The sequence below is a fragment of the Hemicordylus capensis genome, chromosome 2, assembly GCF_027244095.1.
Source record: "Hemicordylus capensis ecotype Gifberg chromosome 2, rHemCap1.1.pri, whole genome shotgun sequence".
NCBI lineage: Eukaryota > Metazoa > Chordata > Lepidosauria > Squamata > Cordylidae > Hemicordylus > Hemicordylus capensis.
The window spans coordinates 11,705,023-11,729,588 of NC_069658.1; the positions used below are offsets into that span (position 1 = coordinate 11,705,023).

Genomic DNA, 24,566 nt, shown 5'->3' on the forward strand with positions numbered 1-24,566 from the left:
AGTATAGGCAGCTGCGCCTCCTTTGGCACCCCCTGGCTTGTTAGGCGTGGCTATTGGTCGATCACCTGCTTTGCATGTGCAGAGCAGGTGATCTACCAGTAGCCACGCCTAACAAGCCCAGGTTCAGTCGCTAGCATCTCCCATTGAAAGGGTCTTGGGCATGAAGATCTCCACCTGAGATCCCAGAGAACTGCTGCTGGGAAGTGGCGGCCTGTGTAATTTGCTGGGGTATCCTTTCTGGTTCCTTCAGCCAACTCCTGCCCCCATGCTGAACCAGCATACAGAAATAAAATCCCAGTCAGTCAGTGACCAACAATCAAGAAAAGCACACTGGCATAAAAACAATTTTCATTCAGTGCCGAAAGTGGCTAGTGAGGGGTTCTGATGGATACTTTTTCATTTCCATACCTGTGTTGAAGAGCTTTCCCCTTTCCCCAGTGCTTTCACATATAAGGCTACCTCCTCTTTCTTGGAGTACATAGAGTTGTTATGATCCTATGCATACAGTATTTGCTTGGCTGCATATCTCCCAGAGGCAGCCATGGTTTCTTAATGCTCAATCCCTTGCACAGTCTTAATGCTCAATCCCTTGCACACCTTCTTTGGGAACCTTCACTCAGACTGTTGTGTGCTCGTTGGATGCTCATTGTGACGTTTGACCAGGTCTACATCCCTAGAGATGGAAAATAGGTGCTAGCATTGCAGTTCTTCCAGCTTTCAGAGTGTTCTCTCATGGTCCTATTGTCCTGACTCTTGGGCTTGCAGCAGCCAAATGTGCAATAGTATTATAAAAGATTTTAAAATCTATTAAGATTTTAAAAACACAAAAACTACCATAAAATTGTATTGATGTCCAAGGAATGGAAATGAAAATTGGCAAGAATGTCTGCCAAAGATGATTCCATGGAAAGAATACCAGCTGTTCACTCTTGCCCTAACTCTAAAACTTTTCTCTGTGCAAGAATTACCACAATTTTACCCTAATTGTTTGGAGGTAGGGATAAAGACAGGGTGATGACACCCAGGAAGTTGCAGGTGCTATCACCTATTTTCCATCCCTTGTGGAGGTAGAAGTTGCCAAAAATTGCTAGGAACATTCATCCCCCGAGATGGTACTGATGGCCACAACTTATGGGCCTGGCTCATGAGCTATTGATATATGTAGGAGCTCTGGATCTGCCATCGTTGGGGCGGGGGGAGATGGAGAAGTTACTTAGATACCCTGAATAGTTTTTGTAGGTGCCAGCCCTGTGCAGGGATCGAAAAAACACCAGCGTTCTCAGGGACCAGCATTAGACTCCTCCTCCTCCCTCCCTCCCTTCCTCCCTCCCTTCCTTCCAAAAATGGCTCAGGGCAGTTTACACAGAGAAATAATAAATAAGTAAGATGGCTCCCTGTCCCCAAAGGGCTCACAATCTAAAAAGCAACATCAGATAGACACCAGCAGCAGTCACTGGAGGTCCTGTGCTGGGGATGGATAGGGCCAGCTACTCTCCCCCTGCTCAATAAAGAGAATCACCACGTTAAAAGGTGCCTCTTTGCCAAGTTGGCAGGGGATATGCTTGTCGACAAGAGACTTGTCATTCTCTTCCATCCCCTACAGCAGCCTTCAGGCGAACCATTTAGCCATGAAAAGCAACGTTTGCCAGTAACACACTCACCTCATCATGACCCGCCCGCTCCCTGTAATCTAGTAGCAAATGACGTGTGCAGAAAGATAAGTCATGATAGCAGGTTATGCACACTGAGAAAAACGGTGTGGCAGAGCTGAGGAAAGTTGGCTTGTGAATTGACCTGGGAGAATGATAAAGTTAGCTGGGGCCAGCCCCAAACATGTTGGTGCTATATAGACACAGTTCTGTGCAGGTTTACTCAAAAGTAAGTTTCATTGGCTGACACTCAGAGCAAGGAAGCACCAGTGCAGCAAACAGCGCAGGCTAATCGCATGTCCCAGGAAGGGGAAAATCTTGACATCCTCTCCCCAGGAAGCTCTCTGTGCCCCAGAAGGGCTGCACAGCCCTCAGGGACATATTTTCAGCTGGTGTTGAAGGCTTTCTGGGGAAGAAGAGGTTGTCAAAAAAAGGAAAAAAAGAATTGCCCCTCCCCTGCTGCACCAGTGCCGTTAGTTGGGAATTGCTGTTGGCCTTCTTCGCTCGCTGCATTAGTGCTTCCTTGCTCAGGATCTTAGCCAGTGTCTTCAGTTGAGCTTATTGCTCCTTAAATGTGCATCAAACTGCAGTCTGAGGCAGAAAATGCAAAGAGCATCCCACACAAGCATCCATGTATGTGACCAAAGGACCTGAACCATGGGGAAGTTTGCTTGCCCAGGCCTCACTGAACTGTGCTCTTGCACAATGCTTCCAGGTGGGCTTGTGCAGGAGAACTGGCCGCTGGTTTGTGCCTGCCTGCCTCCCACGCTGCTGGGCACAGACTGGTTCCTGAGGCGGCGGCAGCTACCTCCGCTGGTCTCCTGCCAGAGCTGTCTCTGGGTTTAGCTTCCTCCACTTGTCCGTAGGAATCTTCTCTTTCCAGCGTCTTGTTTGAGAATGGAGACCAAATAATAAAACAACACTCCTTGACAAATTGAAAGTACTTTGCTTGTGCCATTTCCCCCCCTCCTGTTTTGTTATATTAAAAAGAACCTTACTATGACAGTTTCAGCATTTTTTTAAAAAAAGACAAGTGTTAATGATTGTTCGGCATGTAAACTATTACTGTCTGTCTGATATATGCTAAATTTAAGCTAAGTTATAAGGTGTGCTGTTTGGAAGTGTGGAAGATACAAGAGCTGGAGCTACAGATAACAAGTTAATGCTTGTATTTCCTACTGATGAAGACTTTCACCCAAGTTATTCTCTGGGTAGGTGATAAGAATATCACTCTGCATGTATATACATTATTCTCCATTTTTGCATGATTATACATGTAGGAGTGGTACAATTTTGACTTGACTCCTTTTGTGGTCTGAATATAATTTGGCTCATCTAGACCTGTCTGGTATTTTAAAATGGGCATTTTAAAGCCTACTTTTGCACATATTACTGATAATTAAAGTATATCCAAAATGCTAAAAGGAATTCAGAGCAGCTCCTTAATTGGCTACATCATGAACAGTCAATATTGTACTTTGGCCCTCGTATCTTCTGCACTCAAACTTTTTTTAATTGGCCATGTAATGTCAGTTGAGACCATGTTGCACTGAACTCTGATGATACTTCTGTGGGGAGAAAAACAAAAGACTCCTGTACTTAATCCCGCATGTTCATTAGGCTTTTAACACCTATTATCGCCTCCTCTACCAAATTATCAACTAATTCTTAGGTATCATTATATAAAGTTTGTCATCTCATCGACAACAGCAAATGTCACTCTGCAACTTGCTGGGATTTCTCCCTGCTTCACAGTCATCAGTGTTTAATGTGGGTCATTGTTCCTCTTGTATATAACCATTCATTTCCCTTTTTAAGTTTGTCTGTCAATTTTTGGAAGTGGAAGCTGTTCTTGTTGAAAAAAGTTTCACCTGAAATCTTCTAATACATTTCTTTAATATAGGTTGCAAAAGTGATACTGGATGCTTAATTAAGAACTGCTTTAGAACTGTCACACTAAATTGCCTTCTTTCTTTTTAAAAATGAAATTAGACCTAAAACTTCCAAATTCCTGTTGGAAGCAATGAACTTCAGGCTAAGCTTTTGACCTTGTTTTGACTTGATGGAGAAATGGAACCTCTGTATTCAGAAGCAGTATGCCTCTGAATATCAGTTGTGATGGGGCAAGTCATGTAGAGAGCTGTCCCCTTCATACCTCCTTTTTGGACTTCCTAGAGGTTTTTGATTGGGCACTGCTGGAAATAGGATACTGGACCTTTGGTCTAATCCAGCAGGGCTCTTATGTTCTTATGATTTCAACTATGTCTCTTGTAATAAAACCCATTCTCCATGCATTGTATGTGGTTGCATTGAATGGATGCTTATATTGCATGGAAGTTGGCAGCCATTATATATAATATAAAAAGAACTGAGTCAGACCCATTGGTCCATCTGCCCCAGTAGAGTCTGTCCCAAGAGTGCTTCTCCAGATTCTCAGACAGAACTTTTTCTCAGCCTTGTAATATGGGACCTTTTTAACTGGAGCTGTATGGAACCTCCCTCAGGTTTTAATATGCAAAGCATACCATAGAGCTGCATTCCATCTCTAAACCCTTCCTATCCACTTTAAGGTTCCTTTTTATACTCTGTCATAGCCAAGACCAAATGAGGTCCCACCTCGGACAATGAGATGGCTTCCTCTTTCAGTATTTTTATAGTGTCTAATGAGATCTTCAACAGGAACATAGGGAGCTGATTTATACTGTCTCAGACCATTGTTCCTTCTAGTTCAGTATTATCTGCACTGACCGGCAGGAGCTCTCCAGGGTTTCAAGAGTCTTTCCCAGCCCTACCTGGAGATGCGAGGGCTTGACCTGGGAGTGCACAAGCAGGTGCTCTACTATGGTTCTATGTTCTCATCCCCAACCTACTAAGGAGGAAAGCATAAGATGGATGTATTCTACTGTTTAGCCATTAGCTTAAATCAGGGCTTCTGAACCTTCGGTCCCCAGATCCTGTTGGACTGCAGCTCCCATCATCCCCAGCCACAACGGCCAGGGACTGTGGATAATGGCAGTTGTAGTCTGGGGATGCAAAAACCCCTAGCTGAGATGGCTTTAAAAGTGGATTGGGCAAATTAATGGATGGGCAGAGGCCTGTAAGTGCTTATTAGCCCTGATGGCTACATGGAACATCTGTGTTTCATGGCAATATTTGCAGGATGCAACAGTGGGAAAGGAGTTGTGCTTTCATACCCTTCCTGTGTGCTTTCCAGAGGCATATGTAGCCACTCTGTGAAGCAGGACACTGGACTAGATGGACCGTAATTCGGATCTAGCAGGGTCCTTCTGCAGTTCTTATGAGCCAACGGTGATTTGGAGCTGTCTTTCAGCAGCCCACCTCCACACAGCACAGTGCTTTATGACAAAATACTTTCGAAACTGAAGGAAGATGCAAATGCTGTTTACAGTATGACATGGAGTGGGTGGTAACCCGTGTATGCTGGCCTGAACTCCTTGGAGGAAGAGTGGGATATAAATTTAAGGAGTAACAAAGGTGTAGTGGTGATTTGTTGGATCTGTGGTTTGCCATTATGTCCAAAGGTGGCCATTGACTCAGTCCAGAGTGAAACCATGGTTTAGCAGTCAGGAATTTTCTCCATGCTTGCTTGTGTACACTCAATCAATCAATCAGTCATCTTTTATTATGGGTCCAAGACCCAGCATAGCTTGTGTGCACCTTCCTTCATGGGTTCCAGTTCCATTCTGTGTTTCTTGGTTTGTAGTAACCATTGTTTGCTCTGACATCTTCATCGAGCAAAAGTGTGGCTTATTGCTAACTGAAACCCATTTCAAACCATGATTTTTGATGCTATGAATAGCAATAACAATAGTTTGCCATATGGTTCCCACAGACTAGGAAGTTCACAAGTAGAGGAGGTAGCACACTTCTGATAGCCAAGCCAATTTCACCATGACATCTGAATTGAGTCATTGACTTTTCCATACATAAAGTCACTACTTTTTCAGTTAGCTTCTCTTTCATCTCTCCATTTTCATGGAAAATAGTGATGCTAACAAATGGCTATATTGAGAAGAGACTTGTACATTGCTTTCAGTCCATCTGGAGCTCTGTTCTCATACCATTTGTTTTCTCCCTTTGCTTGGCAACTAAAATACCACCACCACTACCACCCAGTAACTGAAAAGTATTGGGATACACTTTTTTTTTTTTTGCTATTTAAATGGGTGAATGCTGTCCTCATTTACCCACTAACATTAATTCCCCAATGAATTATGTAAAACCTTGCCTCAGATTTTATTTTATTTTACTATGTCTTTTTAACTAGTGTCTTTTTTTATAAACAAACAAACCATCATCCAAACCAAAGCATAATCCTTTAGAAGACTGGTGTAGAGTTTAGAAATCCTCAATCCTTGCTTCAGGCAGCATGAAATTTGTGGCAGAACCAGAGTTGTTCGAATCATGGAGGGTTTTTTTAAGGTGATGGTCAGATGGAGGTCCAAATTTATTTTGGTAAAGTGTACTGATTTGCACTTGGGCAAAGGAAAACACGTCCCAATCTCTATAGCAAAGTATAGATGGAAGCCTATTTACACCCTTTGGGTGCATTAGTTGTCTGTGCCTGACACACATTAATGAGTTGGTCAAATACCTCAGTAAGGCTTAGGCTGAGTTCAGACATAACATGAAACCATGACTTCCACTCACCGTAGTCAAGAACCCAAACCATGGTTTGAGCTTCCAGAGATACAACAGGCAAACAGTGATTTAGAGCTGTTTGTTTGCTTTTGTTTTCCACCTGCTCAGGACTCATTTAATATGGTTATCAGTCTGCTATGATGCAGCAACCTCTTGATGTGGAGCATGGCTCTAACAGTGGTTTATCAATTGGTGAACTCTTGACATAACACACAGCCACAGTTAACACTAGCTGTTGTTTGCATACCAAGTTCAAACCATAATTTTAGATCCCAGTAGGTTGGCTCCAAACAAACCATGGTTTGTGGGCAGATGGGTTCAGATGTAATGCAGAACCATGGTTTAGCTTAACAAACACTGGCTTTGTGTTATGCTTGAAGCCAGCCTTAAACTAAATAGCAGTTTCCAAATTGTATGCTTTGAGAAACAGAACAAATAAATAAAAGCTGTTGTAAGTCCAATGCAGATGCTTACAGGGGAGGCTGCTCACCATGTCTCTGCATGATTCCCAGCACTAGATATGCCTCTACCAGGCTGGGTATTTGTGCTGCATCTCTCCATCAGGTGCAGTTGGATCCATCACTCACTCACATCCAATGCAGAGAAGTGGTCAGACTACTTGTCTTCAGAGGAGTGGAGAGCTGGTCTTGTGGTAACAAGCATGACTTGTCCCCTTAGCTAATCAGGGTCCACCCTGGTTGAATATGAAAGGGAGAATAGAAGTGTGTGCACTGTAAGATATTCCCCTCAGGGTATGGAGCCGCTCTGGGAAGAGCAGAAGTTTTCAAGTTCTTTCCCTGGCTTCTCCAAGATAGGGCTGAGAGAGATTACTGCCTGCAACCTTGGAGAAGCTGCTGCCAGTCTGTGAAGACAGTACTGAGCTAGAGAGACCAATGGTCTGATTCAGTATATGGCAACTTCCTGTGTTCCTATGAGACTGCCTGTTGAATCTCTGGATGAGTCTCTTTTCTGCACTTGCCTCTTTCCAATCGAGAGATGTGCTCAGATCAATGACTGATGCAAAAGTGTTGAGAAAAGCCGCCTCTGAGACTGGGTTGTTCTTACTTACTCGAAAAGTAAACCATTTGATCTATGAGAGTGAAGTAAGCCTCCAATTTTCATTCAGGGGTCAGGGAGAAATGTACTATTAGGAATTTGGGAAACACAGACAGAGGGTGAATAGGGTGTGCTGACTTCTTCACCCTCTTCCATAGTTCAAAAGTAGAGGTGGAGTACTTGCTTTGTGTGAAAAGGCCTCACTTCAGTCCCTGTCCTCTCCATTGAAATCCCTTGGCTAGCAGAACCACTGCCCCCAGTCTTGAAGAAGTGCTACTGCCAGTCAGAGTAGACAGCACTAGGTCAAATGTACTGATGGTCTGACTCGGTATATAAGGCTCAGTATGTTCATATATGTATACTTCCCTATTCCACCACCACCACCACCACCCCCTTTTTTTTTTTTTTTTGCATAGTAGTGATGACCTCCATTTTCAGGTTCCTCAAAATTGCAATTGTGAATTTAAAAGGGAGAAATTGAGCAAATCTGCCTAATTTGCAAAATATTCTTATAGAATTTGAAGTTTCTGGCTTCATATCTTGTTGTTGTTGTTGGGGAAACATAAAATGCCTTTGTTAGCCATAATATTTTAGATATTTATGTGATATATAAAGCCATTTTTCACATATTATCATCAGAGATAGTATTTGTGGTCTATATCAAGGGTTCCCAACCTTGGCTCCACATAAGATGTTTGACTACAACTCCACATCATCCACACAGCCTTCAGCCTCTGTGATGGGAGTTGTAGTCCAACAACACCAAGCGATCCTGGTCTATCTAATTCTGAATGAATGGGATGAAAAAATCCCATAGCAGTTGCATCACTGTTTTGATTGATCTGATCTTCAGATGCTCCTGCTAGTGAAATTGTATAGCCAATGCAGTAATGGTGAAGTTTGCAGCCTGCAGGGTGCCTGCATCTAATCCCTGTTGCTTTGCTTTCCTTCCCAGATGGGCCCCCAGTCGTGGCTCATTATGACATCTCGGACACCAACTCGGACCCAGAAGTGGTGAATGTGGACAATCTATTGGCAGCTGCAGTAGTTCAAGAGCACAACAGTTCTGTCGTCAAGCAGGACACAGGGCCTACTTGGAGGACAAGAGGGCTGCTAGAGGAACTGAATGCTGAGGCAGGTTGGTACAAAGAAGCGTCTGGAAGCATTTCTCAGACCGCCTCCTCCCAGACTCAGCAAAGCTTCCATTCCTCCTTTTCACTCCACTCCACCCCGGCTCCTGCACCTATCCTACACTGCCACCCTCGCCCATCACACTTCATCTCTAACCTGAGCTTGTTCGGCCTGCTGCAGTCAGACTTTCTTAACCCTTTCCATTCAGTGGCTGACAGCCAGACGACATGATCCCAGAGTAGTCGTACTGAAATTAAGTTGTCCAGGGGTTCTCAAAGTTGGGTCTCCAGATCTTACTGGACTTCAACTCACCATTGGGGCTGGGAATGATGAGAGTTGTGGTCCAGCAACATCTGGGCACCCAGCTTTGAGAACCCCTGAAGTAGACCTTTAACGTAACTCCTGAGTAGTACCATTGTGTGACTTAGTCTGGATATCAGCCAGTGATCTGGCCTGGACAACAAACGATGCTGAGAAACTCTACAGCTTGACTGGTTTTCAGGTGCAGACCAGTGATCTTTACTCTTTTCCAAGCAGGGCGCACTTGGGCATAAATCCGCCTGTGTGAGAGCCATTTCCAGCTCTCTGTGAGTGCTGCACTTTCCCCACCACACCCGGGGTGTGGGGAAGCCCTTTACAAGAAACAAAGCCCTGTAAAGCCCCAGCCCCAGCTTAAAAGGTGGGCATGGACTGCCAGGAAGCGTAGTTCTTCCCACATAGAACTTGTTGGGGAAAGTGCAGAGAAGGACAACACTTCCCAGTTCTCCATGCACATCTTCCAAAATTGTGCTGGGGCTCAAGTGAGTTCTTTGCCCCCTAAATGAGCCCTACAAGCTCTGGGTGAAGTGCCAGAGGTGAAGTTCACCTCTGCAATGAAGAATGCTGGAGTAGAGGTTGCAAAATGGTTTGAGCCCCTTTACTGATTACTCCAAGGAAAGGACTGTGTCTCTCACCACCTTTTGGGGGAACACTGATGCTCCCTACACATCCGCACACATGGCACACACCTCTCAGATATTCATGGTGCCCGGAGGAGGGCCTTTTCTGTGTTGGCACGGAACTCTTTTGAAGAACTCTTTCCCCAGATAAACTAACAGTCCTCATTGTTTTTAGCTTTTGGAAGGCAAGTAGAAGCATCTCCATATTGGCAAGACTTCCTATAACTGCCAGTTGGGGCTGGTTTTAGCTCTATTTAAATGCTAGCTTTTTTTCTTTTTTTAAAAATGATGACTTTTAGATTGATTTTAGATTTAGCTGGTCTAGGAGAGGAGAGCTACTCTTGTGGTAGCAAGCATGACTTGTCCCCTTAGCTAAGCAGGGTCTGTCTGCCCTGGTTGCATATGAATGAGAGACTTGATGTGTGAGCACTGTAAGATATTCCCCTCAGGGGATGGAGCCTCTCTGGGAAGAGCATCTAGGTTCCAAGTTCCCACCCTAGCATCTCCAGATGAGATTCCTGCCTGAAACCTTGGAAAAGCTGCTGCCAGACTGTGTAGACAGTGCTAAGCTAGATGGACCAATGGTCTGACTCAGTATATGGCAGCTTCCTATGTTCCTATTAACGCTTTAATTGTTCAGTTAGATTTCTATGTAAGCCACCTTAAATACAAAGTAGAAAGGCAGGGTGTAAATCTTTTAAACTAACTTTAAGCATTACTGATGCAGCCACATCTTTGGTCTCCCTGTGCGCCACCAGTGCAAGACCCCTCTCACCAGTCTCTGTTCCCAAATCACAAAGATACAAGACTCACTTTGTATGATGTTGGTCACCAAATATGGACTCTCTGTTTCGACATGTGCCTTTATGGCAGAAAATGAAACTGATGTCCGCAGAACCTGCTTTGTATGTAACTTTGTCTTGGGTTTACTTGGCATACGATGCAAAAAGTGCATCTGGCGAAGTTTCTACATTGCCCCTATGATGCTGATATAAGGGGAGACTTTTGAGGCCAGCTAATTCGTAATAATGTGTGAGCTAGCTTTTGTCTGATGCAGCATCTTATCGGAGCCACCAGACTGATTTACGTGCTGCCAAGCTATGAACCTAGTACCTGATTTTAAAAAACCAATGTAAATATAAGCTGTAGAGCTGAGATCTGAAACCTCTTTTAATTTTTGTATATGAATTATTTTACTGGTATGAGGTAGTGTTTGATTTCATCTGTTGTATATTGGTCTGTACTCTACTGTAATGGCCTATGGCTACCCAATAGAAATGGATTTATCTCTCTGGTTTGGATGTGTCACTAGATGTCCATCTTTGCTACTGTAAAACACAAGTTGTGTGCACTGTAAATAGGTCTGCACTGTAGACCTGTAAATTGTGTGTATTGTAAATAGGTCTATTTCTGTAAATTCTTGTGGTGTGGCTGGTGAGAAATGAGCTTCCAAGGATGAGCAAAGTGCTGAATCTCAGGCTGTGTCTGCCTGTTACTTTATCTTCTGCAGATCACTTGGATGTTGGACTCCTGGCCAGTGACAAGACTCCGACCAGCAACCCTCAGGTCAATGAAGAAATCAACATTGCTTCATCAGATAGTGAAGTGGAGATTGTCGGTGTTCAGGAACATGCAAGGTGCTAATTTTTTTTCTTTCTGTTTTCTGTGTTTAATATTGAGTCCTCTTAAACCACTGGGATACGTTTTTGAAAATAAGAATGAGGCATAATTTGTCATGTCCCCCATTTTGTTGCCTGAAGGTAGGTAATATCTGGTTTGTTTTTGTTTTTAATTTTGCTCCATTATTGAATTATAATGGGGCAATAATCAAAATAATTGTCCCATTTTTGACAAAAGATGCCTTTCCCTAGTATGCAGAAGTGCATACATGTTGAACATGTCCCTGTTGTCAAATAAATTAATTATAATGGCTTGAATCCAAAGAATGGTGAGCAAAAGGAGAAAATGCTTAGAGCCCCATCTATAGTATCTGTATTTATTTATTTTAAAATATATATACCCACCTTTCTCTGCAGACTCAAGGCAGTTAACAAAAATACCATAATTTAAAAAACATCATTTAAAATATTTTTTAAAAACACAGGACCGGGTCTCACGGTCAGTAAGACCCAGTTTTTCCGCGTGCACGGGGAGGGAGCCCTGGGCGGCTGGATTGGCCGCCCACACTATTGCCGACTCCGTAACGGAGCCGGTGAGGGCTGGGGAGCTCGGGGGCCGCACAGCCCCCAGAAGCTCCAGTACGCCCTGCACAAACGCACAGGGCATACTGGGGAGACCCCTGGAACTGGGAGGCGGCTTTTTGCCTCCCCTCCAGGGGTCTACTCGTGAGTAGCCCAGGTTTGTGGAGGGGTAATTGAGCGGGTTACCCACTCTAGAATCACCAGGTTACCCACTCGAGAACCACCCACTCTAGAACCACCCGGTGGTTCTCATGATCAGCAAAAATTGGGCTAGCGGAGGCTAGCCCAATTTTTGCTGATTGTGAGAATAGCCCCAGTGTGTTTGTGTGTGTGTGGGGGGGGATTTGCAAGAACTGGGTTTACCTAGACTGACAGTGTTAGAGAATGATTCTTTAGATAAGGCTACCAGAGACGTTTGCAAGAAAGTCTCCTTCTCAACAGTCTTTATGGCCAACAGCTCCCTAGGGTGCTAGCCAGAAATGACTGTGGAACTGGGGTGTGGATACAAAATCCAAGGCGAACCTTTCCAGTATACCTTTTTCAGGAAAACAACACTCCCTGAAAAGCAGTCTTAGTGGAGATGGACAAGACAGCAGCCTCACCTGCTCACATTAAAAAGGAGGAAAATCAGCCAACCAATCAGACATGGACATTGTAGCCTTCAAAGTCCTCCAACTCGCCCAAACCCTCCTACAGGCATTCTAAGCCCAGGTCATATCAGCAACAGAAGCCCAAGTCTACCCAGGTTTCTCATTGGTTAGACCAAGAAACCAAATTCCGCATAACCATCTTCCACATAAACCAGTTGCAGGGGAGTAGTAGCAGGAGAGTGGGCATGCCCTCAGCTCTTGCCTGAGGGCTTCCCAGAGGCATCTGATGGGCTACTGAGTGAAGCAGGACGCTGGACTAGATGGGCCTTGGGCCTGATCCAGCAGGGCTTTTCTTATGTTCTTCTAAGGAACAATAGCCTTTCTACTCAGACCAGCTCACATGAGAGGAATGTCTGCTGCGGCTGAATCATGCCTGCTGAGCTGCCTGGGTGGGCTCCTCATAAAACTATTCTGTATTTCCGATTGATTACTTCACTGCCACCAAGCATTCCAAATTGTAGAGATTGGACTGCCTGGGCTAGAGTGCTTTAGTCCAGGGTTTTCTCTTCACCTTATTAGTGGGCAAGTATTAGAAAAACTGTTGTCCACATGTATGCCTGCACGTGGGAAGAGTTAGCAGTAGCTGGCTTGTGGTCCGTTTGGAGACGGTTTGCACTAGAGGCTTCTCCTCTCTCCCACTGAGAGTTAACCAAACACTCTGTGAGGGTTTGTAAAACCAGAGAAAAACATTTATTAAGTTGCTACGAACAAGTTGGCCTTGGGCTTCAGCTTTTTGGTTACACTTATAAACACTTAGCTTGATTACAAGAATATTCAAAACGCCCAGATCTTTTTGTAGGCAGCATGTAATTAATTTTAGTTATTCCATTACAAGAAACAGATATTTAGGAATTGCAAAGCAGCACGCAGAAAAGAACATAACTTCTAATGCAAAGTCTTACTAAACATACTTTCTCCTGTGCTACCTTCTGAAAGCCACAGTCTGGCTTTCACCCCTTGAATCTCCCCAAAGCCCTGGTGAGATCCAAGCCCCTGCAAATCTGTCTCACAGGATTCTGCAGAGTAACCAAGGAGGAATGTGGTCAGCCTCCATCATTTTATCTCTCTCCCCTGGGTCAAACCCTTCTTCTTCCCAACAGCCCCCAGAAGCCCTTTTGACCTGCTCCACCTGTAAATCGATTGGGTCATGACCTAGGGTCTCCAATCTGTCAGTCAAGGTCAACTGCTCCCCCCACCCCAGTTAACTCTGTCAGTGCTGGCTGGCTGTCCACTACAGTTCTATGTTCACATTCCTCAGAGATTGCAGTGGGAGAGTCAGCTGCTTAGCTTCCAAGGATTTGAAGCACTTCTACAAGCAATCAGTGGATCCTGGAAATGGTGAACAAAGACTATGCCTTGGAAGTTGAGCAGGAATTTGACAGGAACCCGAAGGACAAGTTCTCCTGTTCCCATCTCCAGTAGCCCATCCAAACCAGAGGTTCTTGAGAGCCATCACATGCCTTCTAGGGAACAATGCCATTGAACCGGTTCCCCTGTCTGAAAGGATTGTGGCGTCTTCTCCAAGTTCTTTATGGTTCCAAATAAGAATGGGAAAACACCAGTCATTCTGGATGCGAAACACTCTAGTCTTTCTTGGTGAAGCATACATTCTGGATGGTGACTCTTTGCTCAGTCTTATCCTGTTTCAATCATGGAGACCACCTCTTCTCAGTCAATCTTACGGTGACCTCCCTTCATTTTCTCCTTGGACCAGCCACCAAAAGTAGCTCCAGTTCTGTTAAGGGAAGCATCAATTCCTGTTCCACACCCTCCTCTTTGATCTATCTTTGGCTCCAAGGGGTTTCCCCCAATTCCTTGTGGCTCTGCTCCTCTTTCTCAGATTGAGATGGAGCACATCTGTCTACCCTTAACTAGACGACCTACAAGTCCACTCTTCAACACAGGATAACTGTTTGTAACTGTTCATAGGACGTGAACCTAACCATTTTCATTCTCCAGAATAATACCTTATTCATCAGTTTGAAGAAGAACATAGTGATACCAGCTGATATTCTCCATAGCCCTCCAATGACAGAAGGAGGGTTGCAGGTCCACAAGGAGCCTTTAGTGTCCCTGTGCTGAAGGCTTTCTTGTGCAGTCGACTGGGCACGGAGGGAGAGTGATTTTCTTTCTCTTCCCTGCCTCCAAAAGCCCATTTCATTGGTGTGAATCTGTTCCTGGGGGTCGCACAGTTGACCTGATGTCCCCACTCAACAAACTGTCCCCAAGTAATGAAGGAAGACTCCAGGCATCTGTGACAACCACCAAGATGCGCATGCTCTCAGGGTGCCCCCCATTTAATTGAGCACATTTTATACCATGTCTAACAGTGTTCTTCATTGTAAGGCCCAGGGGCCAGTGGTGGCTCCCATCCCTAATTGTTTCTTGGGCCTGTGTGAAGCTTCAGCCAAAGCAGAATACTCTGCACAGTCCCTGCTGGCACCACCATGTGGAGATAACTGTTCTCACTGTGCAGTGCTGAGCTCTGCCCAGCACCGAGGGGGCTCCTTTAAGGGAGATGGGGTCCTCTTGAGCCCTTGCACCATCTTGGATGGCAGGCATGGAGTGCAGGGAAGTGTAGCCCTTCCTCATGCTAGAGCTCTCAAGAGAGGGTTCTGTCTCTCGTTCCTGGCACTGAGAAAAGTGCAGTAGTGTGCAGAGGTCAGCACAGTGGGAAATGGCTCTCATGCAGGTTTCTTGCCAAAGTGGCCTCCGCTTGAAATATAGTGAACAACACTAGTCTATAACCAAGTTTCGAGGTGGTTCACAACTGATTGAAACATCTGTAAGCTTTACAATCAACAATTAAAACAAATAAATTAAACTAGCTGGGCTGGGCGCAGAGCATCTGCACCTCTAGTTTTCCCCACCCACCTGCCGCTGTCGCCGCTTTCTTTCCCAGCCCTCCGCCGTTTTCTTCCCCCACCCGCCTGCCACTGTTTTCTTGCCTGCCTACCGCCACCGTTTTCTCCCCCCGCCCCCCGCTGCCATTTTCTCCCATCTGTCCTCACCCCTGCCGTTTTGCCGCCGCCCCCCATGACATTGTTTTGTTTCCTGCCTCGCCTCCAGAGCCACCGCTTTCCTCTTCCCCCGCCGGCAGCTTGCACGCAAACTCTCACAAGATTTGCCATGCATGGGATTCGCAATGGGTACGCCTGAGATAAATATATATAGATAGATCTTTAATTTAAAATTAAATATTTAAGTAACTTCTGAACTGGCCCATATCTCATAAGCCTTCTTCCCTTCAGAAAGTAGGTTAAAAATCACCCCACTTGGTATAATTTGACCTGTTTTAACCAACACCAAATCTTTCATTTGTCCCGACTTGACCCTCTTTCCCCCCACTTGATTTGTAACCTACGGTCTCCTTACCCTCTCCTGGGGCAGTTGGACAGCCACATTCATGGTGTTTCTTCTCTTTGCTTTGCTGCAGGTGTGTCCATCCTCGGGGAGGAGTCATTCAACGTGTGTCTTCCCGGAAACACGTCTCAGGCCTGCAGTGCACCCGGCAATCAGAATCATGGACAGGTGTGGCCCCCTCGCAGAATTGGTCTTCGCCGCCCGAAGTGGTAGACCTCACGTTAGACGAGGACAGCCGGCGCAAATACCTACTGTAATGCAATCTCACTGTGTTTTTAGTCACTTAGCCCTCTCTCCCTTTTGTGGCACAGAAGTCCCTGGCTGTCACCTCGGTGTCCGAAGCCTCTGCTCCTGGCATTCTGGAATCCAGACTCTTGCGGGAGAATCTCCTCCGCAACCCGACTCCCCCATTAAAATTGCAATGGCAGTTCCGAACTTTCCTTGAAATACTGACCCTGCATAGTCAAGGGGAGCTTCCCCTTTGGAAACCGTAGTGGCACTGAATGTCAGTGCCAGCTTCCACATTTCTCGTGGTGTGTGATTTAATTTAGAGCCTGTCTTAACAGAAGCAGCAGCGTCTTCCCCTCTGCCCACCACACCCTCTAGGGAACTGTTTGGTTTCATTGATTCACCACTAAAACGGATGTTGCTGGTTCATGTGGGGCTTTATGTTCTTCCTCCTCTGCGGCGTAAGCGTTTAAACAAACCCACCACTGGCCTGATTCGTTGGCCCTGGGTGTCCCCACCGTGATCCCGGTCTAACTGTGGGGACTTAAAAGCATTGAGCGTGAAGTTGATTTGGTTATGAAACCAGCAGGCCTTGATCACACAAGGCCTGCGATATGCACTGAGCAGCTTTCTTTAACATTCAAAAGACGATGCTCGACCTCTTTTGTAGCTCACACACCACTCAGTGCCGCGTCTTCTAATGATGCTGAGGTTTTTCTCTAGACTATTGTACTGTTACGGTCTTTTGGCTCAGCACGTTAACAGCCTTTTTCATCCAGAAAAGCACAAAGAAGTGAGCCTTTACAGAGACATCAGAACCTAATTCAGGGTGCAACCCAAGCCATATCTCTGTGTCTGAAGATATGTGAAAGGGGAGGCGGAGAACTGGAAGGAATCCCTCTCACTCGGGCGATGTCCATGCACACGAACCTCTGATTCCAACCAGTCCTTAACCTGGTTTGGCTCCTGTGCTCTTCTTCTTAAGAGAAGAATTGAAGCAGGGCTTGCACCACTTTGGGCCTCCAGCTGCTGTTAGACTACAACTCGCATCATCCCTGACTGTTGGCTGCTGTGGCTGGGGATGATGGGGATTGTAGTCCAACCGCAGCTGGAGGGCCAAAGTGGTGCAGCCCTGAATTAGAGTGAGGAGGAGGCAGGAGCACAGACTCCTCTGCCACAAAGAGCATTTTCTTTTCCATGAGTTCCGCTGGCATTGTTTCCCACAGCAGGGTCAGTCCCTTCTAAGGGTGGCTGTGGCTTTCTCTGCTTAAAGTGGAGCAGGAGAGAATCCTGAGAGAGTCACCTGTTGCTTCAGTGAATATTAAGATCTTTACAGGGAAGGCGTGGAGGACGTATTCTGTACGTGAGCAACAGTAGGACATGCTCTCCTGCAGGACCCTGCTGGAAGTAGCGAATGCTGTGTGGCCTTGATGCCCTGGAATGCAGTTCCTTGCACTGCCTTGGGAGGTGCAGCCTACCTTTTGCCATATCCAGATCCCTTCTCGTAGATTAGCTGAGGAAGAAACAGGGAGCATCTTGGTTTAATTTCGACATATCTTCAGAAACAGGGTGTGGCAGAGTATAGCTTTGTTGTTTAGAATGGAACATGAGGAATAGGACCCTTAATTTGACAGAAGGCCCCGGAATGTCTGAACTGGTTCTTGTGAGCCAAATCGGGCTAGGGGAGCATCCAGCCAGGCTCCAAGGCCCATGCATGCCCCCGAGAAACAGTTGTGGATCAGCAAGATCAGGCGGGGAGTGATCGTCCGTTAGCCCCAGTCTGGGTGGGACGGCGGCAGGCAGTCCGGATCAGGGCCCCAGCACTGTATCACAGGGGGAGGAAAGCTACACCCTGTGCCGTCCTCCCAGACAGCGGCTAGCCCATGATCGCTTCCATCTCCTACCTCGATGTTTGCTGACCCACGGCCATGTCTCCGGGCATGCTTGGAGTCTGGCTCCTCCTACCCAGCTGCCAGTGGTGAGAACAAGCCCTTTGGATCTTCTGCTGACTTCCTAACTGAGCACTGCTGCATTTCACTGGCTCTTAGAAGGATGGCTTGAGAACCGCTCCCTGGGCCGGGTTCTACAGAGGCCTCTTTCAAGCCCTGGCACTTGCTGCAAGTTGAGGCTCTGGCCATCTGACATCCTCACATTCTGTTTTTCAGAAAGGGATGATAAGAGGGACTGATGCTGCACTGTAGTGGTAGCTGGGTATGTTGGGCAAGGGAGAAGTTCACTATTTGTCCAATGATGCTTGGCTATGAAGTTCATGGTGTATTCAGGCAAAGTTGTTTCCCCTTCAAAGGCAGCCTTGAATGTTAATGTGTGTTGGAGATTTTCTTTTGTTCCAAAAATCCCTTGTTTGTCTTGATGATTCACATGAACAGGTTGTTCATGGACTGGTTGCAGTTATATGCCGGTTCCTTGGAAAGCGATTTTTTGTTGTTATGCGTGGTCAGTGGGCCAGAAGTATTGCGCAATGCAACTGGCCACATGAATTAGCCCGTTGGTTAATTAGCACAAAGGCCATTGTGCCTACTTAGCCTTTTGAAACATTAGACTAGTCACCAGAAGAGGAATTATGTTGTCTACATATAGGCTAGGGCAGGGTTCTCAGACTTGGGTCCCTGAGTGTTGTTGGACTTCAACTCCCATAATCCTCAGCCACAATGGCCTTTAGCCACTGTGACTGGGGATTATGGGAGTTGAAGTCCAATATCATCTGGGGACCCAAGTTTGAGAACCCTGGGCTATGGTAAAGATGCTCGATCACCATGCCTCATGCTGCTTATAGCCACTCTGAGCAGTTTTGCACTGAAGGGGAGGGATAGAAGTGTTTTAAATAAATAAATGCAGAAGCACTGGTTCACTCATGCATCCAAAATAGGCATGGATACAGACTCCTGAGGGAGCGTAGCAAGGTGCGGCCCTTGGTTTCCTTTATTTTTGCTCCAAGTGGAAACCAACAGTCTGCATTTGGGGGGCGGCTCAGTCACCGTTCACACTGGCGTAGACCCAGCCCATTGAATGAGATTGCATACACATTAAGTGGTTGTTGACAGAAGTCAAGTTTTAAAACTCAGTTAATCGTGCAGTGCCTGCTTGTGGTACTGTTTAATGGAACAATATTTATTCTTCCAGCACAGAGGTTCTGCACGCTAGGTGCTACTCTTAAAAAAGCCCCCCTCGGTGTCATTCTTACTGGTCATGTGAAGGGCAGCGTAGAGTTCGTTCACCCATCACGCTATGGGCTTGGTGGTGGTTGTCTGAGGATGCTCCTGATTCCCACGATGAGCAGTTTGGTTCACTTTGGAAAGTGGGAGGGGTGTAATTACACCTAAAAAAAAGAACCTGAGGCATGGACTTCTTGCAGAGTAGGAGAATGGCGTCTTCCCGCCCCCACCATGGCCATAAGGTGGCCCGGGATGTGCTAGTATCCTTTGCTTGAGAGTTGGAGGTAGCTGAGACCCTGCTCTTTACAGTTGAGACCGTTTTGTAATCTTGGCAGTTGCTGATAGGATTGTTCTGGTAGGAAACCATTGGGATTGCCAGCCCCTGCCCTGGAGATGGCACCTGTTGCCTCAGCAGCTCTGAGAGGTTGAGGCCCTATTTCAGACTGCAGGTAGAGGAACTGTCCATTCGAATGCTCTGTCATATTAAAAAGATCCCTTTATACAGAAAACTAGCATGTTGAGGAGGAGGCTGGGCTGGAACTCTTTCCCCTCACATGCTGTTTTCTCTGTGCAGGAAGGGGCATTTAAATGGGTGATACACACAGACCTCTCACCCTTGTAGTTCAGGGGTGGGCAAGCTTGCCCCTCCCTCTCTTTTGGGGCTGCAGCTCCCAGCATCCTGAGCCCCAGTTTATTGTGGCTGGGGAAGATGGGAGCTGTAGTTCTACACCATCTGGAGGGCCAGGTTTGCCCACCCCTGCTGTAATCTTTACCCATCCAAGAAGAGTTAGAACGCCTGATTCTGGGGGTAGCACATTTGCGGAACAGGGTCTCTCCTTCCCTGTGCCAGAGTAATCCGCTTGGGGAATCCAGGGCCTATTTGTTAAAATGGGCAGGGCATGAGGGTGGCTGGACGGACCACTGTGACATCACCATGCAGGAGAGGCGGGCCCTGAGTGAGGTCTTCCCTCCCACCCCATCACCAGGCTTTCGAAACAACCAGCAGTGTCTGCAGGCTGCAGGCGATCTGCAACCCAAAGACCTTCTCTTCTCTTTTTTGTCACTTGCGAATTCAGTTGCTCACGTGTGGTCCTATCAGCCTGTGAGCACCAGACTTCGGCTCCCCTTCACATTTACCCATAGCTGCTTAGGAGCTGCTTCTCCATGCCGCTCTTCCATGGGTTCCCAAGCTTGGGGCCCAGATGTTGCTTGTGGACTACAACTCCCACCATCCCATTGGCCAACATCATTTGGGAACCCAAGGTTGAGAACCTCTGTGCTATTTCAGGTGTGGGTGGGTGTGCACGCACACATGTGTGTGAATACTGCAGTGGTGGGATTCTTTCCCACCCGATGGCCCCCATGCCAGGAGGGAGGGCCCCGATCAACTGGGAAAGGCCCCTGCCATCCGCCCTGCCCGTGCATTTCCCGTTATATGCAACGGCACGGGGATTGCATCATGGGGAAGCAGCTGTGATGTAGGTCTGTGTGGAAGGATGCAGCAGGTTAACCAGACAGCCTCTGGCCAAGAGCGGCTGCTTTTTATTATTTCATGGATTTGTCTTTCAAAAAGTAAAAATTGGGTGGTGGTTTTTTTAAAGGAACGGTTCTACTGGTCTTGTCCTGTTGCTCAGTAGCCTGTCTCTTACGGTGGCCAGTACCAGAAGCCTCAGAGGAGCACACCTGGTGAGCCTTCCTTTTTGAAGGAGGCGGGGAAAAGCTATTTTTCAGTTTGTATATGCTGTGACTTCCATGTACATATAAAAATTTGACTGCATTCTAACCGAACTTCCTCCAATTGTGCACTGTGTTTGTTTAAAAGGAATCATGAGTTTTTGAGCTCAGTAACCAGTTTTCTCTCTTTTTTATTTAAAAACACTACATGTTTTCTTTTGCGCGCTTGAAGACTTTAAAAAGGTAATGTTCTTAAAAAGGAGAGGGAACAGAAGAAATACCACAATCACTGGATAGCTAAGAAACTAGTTTTGCTTTTTTTTGTTTTGTTTTGTTTTTGTTGCTGTTTCATTTTTGTTTTGCTTTTGCTTTTGCTTTCTTTTTTTAATGAAGAGAGCAAAAGGCCCTTGAGACGGATTTGCTGTCTTCTCCATTGATAAGTGAAATTGTAGCCATCGTATGGCTAAGAACCAGTGCACTTAATAGTTAGCACAGGCCTGTGGAACATGTTACCCCAAGGGTTCTCAAACTGGGGTCCCCAGATGTTGTTGGACAGCAACTCCCATCATTCCCAGACACAGTGGCCAAAGGGATTATGGGAGTTGAAATCCAGCAACATCTGGGGACCCAAGCTTCAGAGCCCCTGTTTCTCTCCCCCCAGGGCCCTACGTAGCACATCAGTTGCGGGAATTGCAGGCCGCTAGGTCTTTGTCAAGCCTTGCATTGGCTGCCACAAAACCAGACCTCACTAAACATCTGTCAGGCTGCAGTCTCCAACTGTTGGGCTTGTTCTTTTCTTTACAGGTCTGGTTTTAGCAGCTCTGCTTTTGCTGGAGCTCAAACTTGGAATCTTCCACAAGGAAGACAAAAAAATAATAATAATGATTGCTTAGAATTTTACTGTTTTCAATTATTGTGTAACTCTTGAGTTTTAAAAAAGAAAAGAAAACACAAACGTGCTTTTTAACACTCATTCTCGTTTCCATCTAGTATTTAATGGTCTTTGGAGAAAAAGTAAAATAAAACAGAGTGTTATAAAAATATATATATTTTTTGGTGCAAGATGAGACTTCTGGTTTTTTTGAAACAAGTCTGTAGCATAAAGTTTAAACTATTTTAAGACAAAATAAAAATAGAGTGGATTATTTAAACAATATCCTATTTTGTGGCGTGTGGGACTTTTCTTCTCTCCTTTTTCTGGTCTCACATTTATGCCTTGATGTTTTAAGGACCCTGCATAGACCGAGGGAAACTTGAAAAATGGCATACACCCTCACCCACCACAGCTGGCCCACTCCCTGCAGGCTAGTATGCCCTGCTTCCAGTGCAAAAAACATGAAGGGGATGGAGATGGTAGGCAGGAGGCAGCAGCAGCTTGTCCTAATGAACTGGGTGGGGCAGGGGGACAAGGCACAGCTGTCTCTGGTTCCCTGGCAGCAACGTTTGTCCCTCATCCCACCCCTGCCCTGCCATTGATGAGAGCCATATTGCCTGCAAGCTGACCATTTGCCAGGTAGAGTAGTGCTGCTTTTGAACTCCAGAAGTGGGTTTCCTGGCCGGGAAGCACCGCAGCCTGATGTTTCAGGGTAGGAGGGAACTGACCTTCCTCTCTCCAAGAAGGGCTGCTGTTTTGTTCTAACCAGGGGCGTAGCAAGGTTGGATATATATAAAATTTTGGAGGATGAATTCAACTGAAGGAAGCCCGGGCGGGTGCGCGGCTGGGGGAGTCAGTCATGTGACTTGCCTCTGCCCCCCCAAGGCAGTGGGCCCCCAGACAACTGTCTCCCCTTGCCCTATTATGGTTACGCCCCTGGTTCTAATCTTCTAACCATATTTCCATATTTAGGTAATGCCTAACGTCCTTTGGATTTTAAAGGGTCTATTATGACCCATTTTCCTCCTCATGCCAGCCGCGGTTTAGGTCTGTCATTGCCAATGTGCTCTTGTCATGTGGTCCAGCAGGTGCCCTGGGAATCCTGAGGCCTCCCCAGCAGTTATCTGAGCTATCCAGGTTTTTTAAAAAACAACCCTGTTGTGCAAATAGCTCAACAGGTGCAATGTCCTTCCATAGCCCAGTGGGTGTGCATCTCAGGTGACTGCCTACCTCGCTCTCCCACCTGTCAGAGATGATGTGTTTGAGCTCTGAGGGCAGCGTTGCCTTTTGTTGTCGTAACTCGATGGGCTTTTCCGTATGCCAGAGAGTGTCTGCCTTCTGTCCTTGTTCTTTGAAGACACAGTGGCCTTTTCCCAGAGGGGGCTGCTGGCCACTGGCGCTTGCCGCCGGCACGGCTTCCCCTCTAAGTCGGCACAGACAGACAGGAGGGAGGAGCTGTCTCTTTTAGGGATTGGGATAATCTCCAAATCGGATTTGAAAGGTTGCTGGGGGGTCACTGGAAGCTGAAATCTTTCTCCCCTTGAGCACTGATCTGAGGCTGGCTCTCTCCCCCACCCCTCAAATTGAGGTCACTTCTATAGCAATAAACCATCTCCTTTGTCTCAGCTGAGACTCTGGCTGGATCTGCACCTGCAATGGAATGAGATGGGGACGAGATGGAAGGTGGTGAAACAGAGAGTAAGCGTGGTAAACTCAAGCTACAGGAACCTGGGTTTAAAGCCCTACATTGGGATAGCCTTGGGCTAACCACGCTCCCTCAGCCTGGCCTGCCTCACAGGCTTGTTGTAAGGATGAAAGAGGGGGGACATCTACACTGCCCTGAACTCCTTTGTGAAATGGTAGGATAATCATTAATCATCTCGCATGGCAGTGGAGGCACCTCTTTTCTGAATGCCCCTTGCTTCTCTCTCCCTCCCCATCCTCCATACCCAACTGCCTTCGGCTAGCAACCCCTTATTCAGCGGCGGCGCATCAGCAGCTTGGAGTGTCAGCATCTGCCTCCACCATTCCGCCTCCTCCTGCTCCCTCTCCCTGGATTTTAAGAAGGAAGAGGAAGTGTGGAGGAGAGTTCGCCTGGAGGCGCACACCAAAGCCCACCCCTCTGCTCTCTTCCACATGTGATGGTGTTGCTAGTGCACTTCAGGGCAGCACTTGCTGGCTGGGTGCGGGGAGGGCATCCCTGGAGAAGGCGGGATGATACCACCCTGAGCTGCCTCAGGAATGTGTCGCAGAGAGGACGAGCCAGCCCTGGGATGCTGAGATTCGCCAGGCATTGGTCGCATGCACCGAAGCATCTCTCTGCACAGATTACAAGGTTGCTTTTGAAAATAAGGAGCAGTTCCTAGGAAGCCATCTCCTCCAGCCAGTACAACTGCCACTACAGAGAGCCAGCGTGGTGTAGTGGTTAGAGTGCTGGACTAGGACCAGGGAGACCCGAGTTCAAATCCCCATTCAGCCATAAAACTAGCTGGGTGACTCTGGGCCAGTCACTCTTCTCTCAGCCTAACCTACTTCACAGGGTTGTTGTGAAAGAGAAACTTAAGTATGTAGTACACTGCTCTGGGCTCCTTGGAGGAAGAGCGGGATATAAATGTAAAAATAATAATAATAATAATAATAAAATACATGCCACTTTTCAACAAAAGTTCTCAAAGCAGCTTACGCAGAAAAATAAAGATGGTTTCCTGTCCCAAAGGGGCTCACACTAACCACACCCTGCAGCTCTTTTGTGTACCCACGGAATGATGGCCAACACTCAGTGCTCCCCAGAGCCATCCAGCACGGAGGGAGTGCCGTTGCAATGGCCCAGATGCGCAAGGCATAACCTCTAGTGGGGGTGGGCAAACTCCAGGCACGCAAGATTGACCTCGGTTTTGATTAGAACCTCAAGAGCCACCAACCACAGCCAGGTGCAACGTGATGGCTCAGGGGGCAGATCTGGTTTCC

The 24,566-nt window shown here is 46.7% G+C and overlaps 1 protein-coding gene across 6 annotated transcripts in view; it reads left to right on the forward strand.

Moving 5' to 3' along the window:
• ARK2N (arkadia (RNF111) N-terminal like PKA signaling regulator 2N) overlaps positions 1 to 21,881 on the forward strand; it is an 80,728-nt gene extending 58,847 nt beyond the window's left edge. For all 6 annotated transcript variants that reach the window (XM_053295198.1, XM_053295197.1, XM_053295196.1 and 3 more), the window contains 3 exons: positions 8,323 to 8,505; positions 10,947 to 11,073; positions 15,724 to 21,881. In XM_053295198.1, the coding sequence (XP_053151173.1) occupies positions 8,323 to 8,505; positions 10,947 to 11,073; positions 15,724 to 15,907 (494 nt within the window). In that variant the 3' untranslated portion in view covers positions 15,908 to 21,881. The remainder of the gene's footprint in view (positions 1 to 8,322; positions 8,506 to 10,946; positions 11,074 to 15,723) is intronic.
• Positions 21,882 to 24,566: the final 2,685 nt, after the last annotated feature.